This window comes from Octodon degus, unplaced genomic scaffold, assembly GCF_000260255.1.
Source record: "Octodon degus isolate 3935 unplaced genomic scaffold, OctDeg1.0 scaffold00002, whole genome shotgun sequence".
Lineage (NCBI taxonomy): Eukaryota > Metazoa > Chordata > Mammalia > Rodentia > Octodontidae > Octodon > Octodon degus.
In genome coordinates, this window is record NW_004524578.1 from 2,884,996 (window position 1) to 2,895,445 (window position 10,450).

General features: G+C 45.4%; 1 protein-coding gene across 1 annotated transcript in view; it reads right to left on the minus strand.

The window, feature by feature from the left end:
* The window catches only part of Fam189a1 (family with sequence similarity 189 member A1), a gene marked incomplete at its 5' end in the record, with an annotated part of 478,529 nt that overhangs the window by 24,653 nt on the left and 443,426 nt on the right, over window positions 1-10,450 (minus strand). The window contains one exon of the mRNA XM_004623445.3: window positions 7,408-7,515. Coding sequence (XP_004623502.3) covers window positions 7,408-7,515 — 108 coding nt within the window. The remainder of the gene's footprint in view (window positions 1-7,407; window positions 7,516-10,450) is intronic.

Genomic DNA, 10,450 nt, shown 5'->3' on the forward strand with positions numbered 1-10,450 from the left:
ACCTATCACTTAACTTCACATCTTACCTATTTGGGACACTGAATTAAGAGTAAAGAATTGGGGCTGGTGAGATGGTTCAGTGGTCTAAAGCACCTACTTAGAACAAGCTTAGCAGAACACAGGGACCAAGGTTCAATCCCCCAGCACCACATGCCAGCCAGCCCTGCCCCCTGGTGGGCTGAGCTGGCCACACACACACACACACACACACACACACCACACACAATAAAAAATTCTTGTGTACTAAACTATGTCAATAGAAGAAACTGTATCATCAGATGGTGTTTGGGGCATTATCTCCCCACACACTGGGGAAACTCAGCTTTGTCACTCTGACATCTCTAGGATACATGCACTCGTTACATTAGGTCCAGCGAGTATCCACTGTCCTGAGATGCTGACCACAGAACTAAGGGAGGAGCCGTGGGTCCTTTGGAGGATTTGTTTCATGATCCTAATTTCCTGCCAACCCTGGACATGTAGCAAAACACAAGGGTCGTCTGCTGTGTGAAGAATGAATGAATGAATGAACGAATCAAAGGAATAAGTGAGCAAATAAGAAAATAACAGTTAAGTGAAAATATCCATCAATAGCACATATGCGGGGCTGTCTGGAAAAGCTAAAGTTATAGCTAGGGTTCAGGTGCATAAGCTGCTCCACAAGGTGTCTGAGGGGGAGCCAGACCGTGGGCCACAGATAGGGTGTCCCACAGGTTCTTTCTGAGAAAAGAAATAAGCATTGGCTTATCAGACTTGGGGGTGGCGGGGAGAGGTGGCCTTCCATACACCACTCACGTGTCCTCCCCCAGGAGCGTGTTCCTCGGGAGTTAGCACTTCTCACTTTGAAGGTCTCAGATAAAAATAACACCAGAATGATGAGCTAATAAACAAGTATCACAATGAAGTCCACAAAAGAAAATTCAGTCAGTATGGAAATGTCAAACGAGAGGAAGATAAAGAACGAAGACTAATGGTAGGCCGTGCATGTAAGATAAAGTGAAATTTAGAGTGGGAATAGATGGAAATGTGATGGGAAGCTGTGATTTACAGATTAAAGATAACTGAAGCTGGGGATTGGTGGTGTGTACCTGCAACCCCAGCCATCGGGGAGGTGGAGGATGGAAGGGGGATGGTAAATTCAGGTCCAGCCCGGACAACAGAGTGACTTAGAAAGAGCCTGTCTCAAAATCAAAAACAGAAATAAAAACAACTGAGAAAGAAGCTCATCTCAAAATAAATTTTAAAAAGATAATTGAGATAGGGAAAAGAGAGGCCAGGGAGATAGCTCAGGATAAGTGCTTGCCTGGCAAGTGCAAGGGCCTGAGTTCAATCCCTGGTTCTGGAAAAAAAAAAAAAAAAAAGAGGGAAAAGGGAAAAAGCCTGAAACATGGAACTAAATATTTTATGTAACTTCATAAAGACCAGGAATCGGCCATGGTCTGAGAAGTCAGTGAGTGTACTCCCAAGGAAGCACAGAGCTAGAAAATACGGAAGAATCAGCCCTTGTGCGTGCCAGTGAACACCTTTCTTTTGGGGACTGGTAGTTTTAGTGATAAATGGATAAAAATAAGGAACACTCACCCACCCACCCACACACACACACACACACTAGAATGATGCTGACACACTATTCACTTATATTTAATTATACACGGAAACATTTCTAGAAAGATATGAACTACCAAAGCAGATAAGAAGAGAAACAGAAAATGTGACAAATAAAGAACCTGGGAAAAGTGCTGGCATTGGTGGATTCTACTAAACACTTAGAGAAGAATCAACAATAATACTGAATAGGATCAGAGGGGATCCTTCAAAACTCATCCTGTAAGGTTAATATTACTCTACTATGAAAAACCAGTGACATATAAAAATAATTTCATATCACACCAAGTAGGATTTATCTCTTGAATACAAATTGTCTTAACATAAGATCAGTCTATGTAATAAGTTGTATCAATAGAAGAAAAGAGGTTAAAGCCACACGATCAGCTCAAAAGACACAGAAAAAGCATTCAACAAAGCACCTGACAACCTTTATGGTTAAAAAATCAACAAATGCGGACTAGAACACTCTGGATCTAACAAACAGCACCTACGAAAACCTCACGCTAACACATCGGCAGTGAAAGCCTGCGTGCTTTTCCTCTACTACTAGGCACAGGCAGAGTTGCCCAGTTTTACCACTTCTATTCAACACTGCAATAGCAATTCCCGACAGAGCTATTAGTAGGGAAGATGAAATGCAAAGCATCCAGAGGGAAAGGAAGAGGCAAATCTACCTCTCTTTGTTGATGATATGATCTTACATATAAAAAAATCTGTAATTATAAAGCTCATGAACAAGTTCAGCATGGCTTCAGGATACAAGACCATTATCAAAATTATTTTTCTTTCTGTGTACCACCAATGAGTAGCCTCAAAGAAAATTAGGAAAACAATTGATGATAGCATCAAAATATTACGATACTTAAGAACAAATTTAACAAAGAAGCTATACATTGAAGACTACAAAGTACATCTCAAAGAAACTAAAGAATATCCAAATGAAAAGACAGCCTATATTCACGGGCTGGAGGGCTTACTATTGGTAAGACAACAACACTCTTACATTGACCCACAGATTTAATACAATCTTAATCAAAATCCCAGCTGCAATTACTTTATAGAAACTGAAAAACTGATTTCAAAATTCATATGGAAATGAAAGGCATAGGATCTCCAAAACAGTCTTGAAAAAAGAAGAATAAAGTTGGAGGACTCATTCATTCCAGTTGAAAAATCTATGATTCTAGAATAATGAAAGCTAAGTGGTATTGCCATAAGGGCAGACTTACATCAATGAGGTAGAATTGAGAGTCCAAAAACAAACTTGTACAGCTATGGTCAATTGATTTTCACCAAGTTACCCAAACAGTTTGTTGGGGAAAGATTTGTTTCCAACAAATGGCCCTGGAACATACTTGGAGCCCTATTTCACTATGTATTCAAAATGGTCCAAAGAGCTAAATGTAAGAGCTCAAACTATGAAACTTTCACAAGATAACACAGGAGACCATCTCCATCACTTTGGATTGGCCATAGCATCTCACGTAAGACACCAAAAGCACCACCAACTAAAGAAGTAGACAAATTGGATTTTACCTAAATTAAAATTTCTCTCCCTCATAACATGAAAAGATAACATGCAAGATAGGAGAAGGTTTTTTTTGCAAGTTATATATCTAGTTAGGTATTTGCATCAAGAATATACAAAGAATTCCTACAACAATAATGAAAAAATAACCCCATTTTTTAAATGGCTAAAGGATCTGAAAACCATTTCTACAAAATGTATAGACAGTCACCGAGCACCAGAAAAATGCAAGTGAATCCACAGTGAAATACTAGTTCCCAACCACTAGGATGGCTACAATTAGAACACAGGTAAGTGTCGGCAGCAATGTAGGGCAATCGGAACTTCATATTCTGCTGGTGGGAATGTGAAAAGGTGCAGCCGCCTCGGAGAAGCCTGATAATTCCTCAAAAGAGAGTCAGAAGCGTGATTATGATCCTACATATATATATCCAAGAGAAAAATAGCACATACATCCATAGCAGAACTCATATGGCACTTTATTCATAAGATCCAAGAAGAGAAAGCAACCCCTATGACTGTAAGCCAATGAATGCGTGATAACACGTGATCTCGATGCAGTTGTGGAAAGGAGGACGGGAGGAGTAGAGAGAAGGAGAAGGGAGAAAGAGAAGTGGAAGGTGAGACATTTGTATGTGTTTATCTAAGAATTTAAGAAATGAGGGAATAGACAGAAGGATTTCCCGCAAAGTTTCGGCGTTGGTTTCTCCCACGTGGCTAGAGCAGGAGATTCTTAACTTCACAAACATGTTCCTGCTACATAAGCTGGCTTGTTTCAATTAGCAAATGTTATTTATTTCCAGAACCTAATGCAGTAAAGACAGATAAATTCTGAGTCATCCTAAACAAGTCAGTTTCTTGTTCCAGCTTCTGGGGGACACCACAACCTTCCCCATTTCTCTGCAGAGAAAGCCTCCCAACCCATGCCGAAAGCCAGCTTCCCCAAGCCACCAGGCTGTCTCAAGTCCATCCCATGTAGTATCTGACTCTTGCTCTCAGCAGCTCTGAGAAGACAGAAGGGGGCACACACTGGCTTGCACTGAGAGCAAGTGGAGCCCAGTCTCGAGCTGGCCACGACCACGCCCTGACCCGACGGGCAGCGCAGTCACACACTGCCATCCTTGTGCCTGCCCCGTAATTGTGGAGCGGAGCCTGGCCAGGCCCTTTAGGCCCCACAGTGCACGGCTGCACAGGGAGGACGCACCAGGAAACTCAATTATGTCTAACTGCAAGCCAGGGAGTTGAAGCAAACCGACCCACAGGGCACTTTGTGATGGAACAGCCGGAGCTTCTCAGGGCAGCTTGCTACGGTGTGGATGTGGTTTTGTGCTCTACAGCTTCCTGTGTTGGAGGCTTGGCCTTCAGTGTGGCAGCGCTGGGAGCTGGGCCCTTGAAAAGGTGAGGTCTAGTTTCTGGAAGAACAGGTTGATACACAGAGCAACGCTGACCTCTCTCTCCATCTTGCTACTTCTACTATGATGGCATCTGACATGCCATAACACAGTCACCTCTTGTGAGTATGTGACACCATCTGTGAGAGAAAAAGGAGGCACTGTGCTCTGTGAACTTTCAGCTTCCAAGACCATGTGCCAAGTAAACCTCTTCGCTTGTGAAGGACCAGCCTCAGGTATTTTGTTACAGCAACAGGAGACTAAAACACATCTACTGTCATTTCTATTTCACTTTTCTCTAGTGCTTTGCAGTTGCTAAAGTATATCAAGGCACTGTTGCATTTGCAGCCATGCACTGGTGTCCCCAAAACCAGCTGACGCTCCCTTCATGTTCAAAAAGTCAAACAGGGCTGGGGCATAGCTCTGTGGCTCAGAGTTCACTTAGCTTAGGTTTGATGCCCAGAACTGTAAATAAAAAAATAAACAAATTTAAAATTCATAAAATGGGGTCAGGGAGATAGCTCAGCAGCATAAGTTCCTGCCTGGCAAGTGCAAGGTCCTGAGTTCGATCTCCAGTACCACAGAAAAACAAAGAACAAAAAACAAAACAAAACGAAAAAAAAAACCCAATTAAAAAAATCAAGGGTCCGGCTATATAACTCAGCAGATTAAAGTGCCTACAAGCAAGTGCAGGGCCCAAGGGTTCGATCCCCAGCCTGCCCTGCCAGCCCGACCTCCAGGGCACACTGAGACGGCAATTGAGACTGGGCGTGGTGGTGTGTGCCTGTAATCCCAGCTCTTGGGAGGCTGTAAACAGGAGGATCACTACGAGTCTAATCTAGTAGTGAGACCCTGAACACCCTAAAATACAAAAACAACAACAAAAAAGTCAACATAGACCACCCTCATTGGGCAACTACAGGTGTCCCATTGGGTTCATTTTGTAGGTGAGGAAATAGACAGAGGTAAGCTTAGTGACAAGTCCAGGGTCACACAAAGAAGTGGGACTCAAGCCTGATGTGTCTGATTTCAGAGCCGGAACTCCAAGACTGTCCCTGTGTCACCGAATAACCCTGCACGTTGCTGCTACAACATTCTTTCATAGCTAAAACACACCGCACTGTTATTTTGTTGGAAATTTTCATTTGAATGCTTAAATCTAGGGGCTGCAAACTTTCAGCAGTCATAGCCCTTTAGTGCCGTGAAAATGGTGGGATATTTACGGATCAATAGTAAAATCTGCGGAGGTGAGCAGAGCCCCATGGTACTTAACCTTTCCTTACACAACATGCTGGAGAAAATTGCCAACACGAGGCTTCAGCGAAGAAGGCCAGAAGTTCACCCTGCTGAATAACTGCTTAATTAGACACCTTTCAGAATGCTGCAACCTCTTGCAAAGGTCAGCTTGACTGTGACAGCTGTGTAGATATATACCGGGACGAGGAGGCCACATGGCATACGATTAAGACCAACGGATTTTTAACATCTTGGTAATGAGGCTCCGTGGACTTCTATTGTGATGAACTTGTACTGTCAGGTAGTGGGTGAGAAGTAAAATAAAATAACAAGCCTACTACAGGGACATCTTGCCTGTTCCTTATGAGACCCATAAAGTATTGCGTGGAAGGCAGGGTACATTTTTAAAGGTGGAGAGAGGCAGAGACACAGATGGTCAGAGACAGAGAGAGAGAGAGAGAGAGAGAGAGAGAGAGAGAGAGAGAGAGAGAGAAAGGGAAGAGAATGGCTTGACTATGGGTCACCTCTGTCAAAGCTCATGTTGAAGTTCGATTCCCCAATGCAAAGCAAGCACTGCTGGAGGTGGCGCCTACTCGCAGGTGTCTGGGCTACAGGGCCAAAGCTCTCATGAGTACATTAACACCTTCAAGCTGGAGGCAGTTCTCACTGGCACCGCACTGGGTCAGTTACCGCCAGAGCAGACGTTACGGTGCGAGGCTCACCGCTGGGCTGGTCTTTTCCGCACGCACCCACTTCCCTCCCTCCTTTTGCCCCAGCCAGCCAGGCGCAGCCACTTAATCTTGGGCTCTCCAGCCTCCCAAGCTGCGAGCTAAGTCGCCCCTTTTACAAATAGCTTCAGTGTCAGGTATTTTGTTATTAGAGTAAAAAGCAAACAAACAAACCACATGAAGACAGAGACACAGAAAGGGAGGGAGAGAAAGACAGAAAGAGAGCAAGAGAAAGATTCCTAGCCTGAGCACCGCAGAGCACCTTCCCGGCAGTTCCTCCTCACGGCACTGGGTTTCGTGGCAATGCCCCAGCAATGGCTATTGCCCACTTTCCCTGAAATAAGCAAGAGGCTTCATGGCTCGTGCAGTGCATGTTTACAAATGTGTGCTAATAAGTGTGTGACCCTGTGCTGGCTTCCCCAGTGCTGCTTGCATGAGACAATGGCCAGGACAACAAATAATGTCGCCGGTCTGCCACTGCATTATGAGCTCAGGGTTAATGAGCAGAGACTAGCAGTGCTGCAGTTTGAGAATTCATCTTCCAACAGCTCTATACTTCCTTTACTAAAGGAAGGTGCCTTGCTCTGGAGGTGCTGGGCCAGAGGACATTTAGAGCTGTGGGGCTTTTACTGAAATTTCTCAGGGGCCCTCCAGGAGGACAGCATCGGGGCTGGATGCTGCCAACATGGAGCACTAGTGGTATCTAAAGTGAACGCATCCACAGGCCCACGTGGGATGCTCCGTCCCACAGAGTGTGGCACTAGGCGGCCTCCGAAGACCTCACGGCACCTCATCTTCGTTCTCCTCATACTTCTCATCTCACACTACAAGCTCCCAGGCGGACGCAGCCACTTCCACACCGGGGCCAGAGCGGCTCGAGCAGGAGAGGGCTGGGCACGGTGGGAGGGCTACTCACCATCTGCAGGATGTCCGCGGAGACCATCTGCATGCAGCACATGGCTGTGGCCAGCGCACAGACGATGGTGGAGAGGACGTTGAGGGCGCACACGCTGAAGAGCAGGTCCTGCGAGGGGAGAGGGGGAGAAGGTCAGCGCAGCGCAGGAGGCCACGGCCGCCGGCGCCCGCGGGGAGGGTCCGGGCCAGGACTGGCGAAGCCACAAAGTCCTGTGTGTGTGGTTCTCGTTCAGGAGCGGACTGGGCCTTCACGAGGCATACATGTGTGCATTTTTTCTTTTTTTATGTAGCTGATCAAACTATTCCTAACATGAAATGATGCTTTTTGAAATGCTGATAATGATTAGGTGGTCAGTAAAATGTCTAAGAAAATCTTGGTGTGGCCTGTGTGTAAGAAGATGGACAATTACAACAAACACAACATGTAACTGAAAAAACATTGATGAGTGATTAATAAAACGGCAAAGTTTCAATGAAACTTTCTATTTTAGGGTAATTGTGAATGCAGTTGTGAGAACCTCCTTGTCATGGTTTGGGGTTTTTGCAAGGGGAACAATACAATACAGAATACATTTTAAGATTATTTCATAATGAATTATCCAAGAATTTGTATTTATAATGAATTATCCAAAGAGTGTTAGAGATCTGTCCACACACTAAAGACCAAAGGCTCCAGCTGAGGGCCTGGACCCTGATATCCTGCATGCGTCCCGCGGATGCCCTAGCACTCCTCACAGGGCCTGCCACCAGTCCACTGGAGGCCTACAGCCCCCACACCAGCTCCTGCAGGCCCGCTTCATGGATCTGCGCTGGAAGGCCCGAGGTCAGGGGTGGAAGCTACAAAGTCTGTGCCAGCAGGCTGCAGGATCTGCACTAGAGCAGGGAAGTGACCTCAAGATCAGAACCAGAGATCCCCCCAAAAGTACCACAGCCATGGACAGCAAGTGTCCCAAGCTCCTCTGAGGATGAGGCTAGCTGAGTTCCTGTCGGGAAAGCCAACACGACAAGCTTCTCCAGGAGACTGAGCAGTGTTCCCCTCTGGAGCCAGGAAGCAAGGCTCAAGATGAGGACCAGAGATCCTTTGTGGCTAGCAACAGGGAGGTCCCGAGCGCCTCCTTTGGTGAGAGCAGCCAAGTGCACCAAGAAAGCCTGCATGGCAAGGTCCACTTGCAGAATAGCTCGGCAGAGCTAGCAGCTTCCAGCAGCTGCTCCAAACAGCTTCCCGAACAGCCTCCAAACCTCTCCTAACAGCCTCTTCTGCTGCTGGCAACAATCCTCAGCTGGGTCTGCCACACCCTGCACCACGCTCCTTTAGTTCAGCTGGGCGTCACCAGGTGACCACCAGCTGGCACCCACCGCACCCCTCTTCCTAATCCCTGTTATCACTAGTTTTCCATTTTTATAATGTTTTCATTTTAATAAAGTTATATAAATGAAGGGCTGGGGATGTAGCTCAGTGATACAGCACTTGTCTACTATGTGCAGGGCACTGGGCACAATCTCCAGCACGGACACACACACACACACACACACACACTCAAAAAACAAACATTACATCAATATACTCATATAGCATGCAAAAGAAATAGATTTTTAGCCTCAGCATAACCTCTCAAGATGTGTTAATATCTGTTTAATGAGAGACTGAAAGCACAGAGGGGGCTAGTCAGATGCCACTGGAGAGGGATGAAGGCAGGAAGCGTGAAGCCAGTCGGAAAGTGACCACAAAGCCCAAACCAACAGGTATGGCCTTTTACTGCATACTGGCAGAGGTGGGGTACCCCAGAGGTGGAAGAACAAGCAGGAGTGGAGCACAAGAAGCCAGCAGATAGACCAGGCAGCCATGGGAGAGGAGTCCTAGGGGCAGTCACTAGTGTGCTGAGCCATGGGGGGTCTGCTCCATCAGTATGTAACGAGTGGGTAGAAATTTGGGCCTGGAGCTCAAGAGGGTGATCAGAGCTGAAAAACTGTCCCTGTGACCTTCATGTGCGGACACTTCTGACGCACACAACGGCCTCTGCTTACTCCTTCCCGTTTCTAGATCCATCAGACGTCAGGGGATCAGGGACCCCCACCAACTCCCTGCAGAGGAGGGCAATTCCATGGTGAAATGATCGTTCTCCCCAGAGGGCAAGCTAAAACAGCATACAAAACCCTTACACATCATCCTCCAGGGAGTTCAAACTTAAAATAGTGGCATCTGTTCATGCAATGTAGCTGACAATATAAACAATGCCAGCACTTTGTCCTCACATCTAGACATTTCAACTTTATTGGTCACATCCTATTGTCATTGAAGTGGTGCCCCACCCTTCTGAAAATATCACTGATTTTGCACAAAGTCCCCTTGCAGTCAATTACAGCTACTTAGTCACATAAAGAAGCACAAATCACAATCTTTTATAGGGATGTACATCTCGGGGAAATACAGCTTGATGTCTCATGAAGTGCATTCATCTGCAATGCATGCCAAAAAGATGGGTCCCCAAGCACACCCCTGTAGTTTAAATGCTTGGCTGTCTTCTAAGTAACTCCATGCCACTTAGAATTTTGTTTATGTGTTTTCTTAGAATATTTTCTGGTTTAAATAATGATTTTTGCCCCTTGCCAGCTTTATCAGAGTCTTCAATGAGCGCTGAAATTTATGTTCTACAAAATCTCTTTCTAAGGTCTTTCAAAACAGCAAGTGCGAGATTAAAGTAAATCACCGCTGAAACCGAGCCTTGTTGCGGGACACCTGCGTATTTACTTTTGAAATGATCAACCCTAATAAAATTAAGAAGATCAACTATGGTACAAGTCATGTGTAGAACAAAACCAGGAAGAAAAGTGTTAGACACACAGGCAAACCTAAACGCGACATATTCTTTTAAAATCCCTCCAGTCCAGGTAAATTCTGGATATTTATAATAGAATTATCAGAGAAAGAAGACAGCATGAAGGTTCCCAGATGCCTGAGCTGTGTTAAGAAGCAGTTAGAATTTAGGACTTTTGATTCATTTTCTTGTTGGGAACATTGACATAAAGAAGACAAACACATTCAT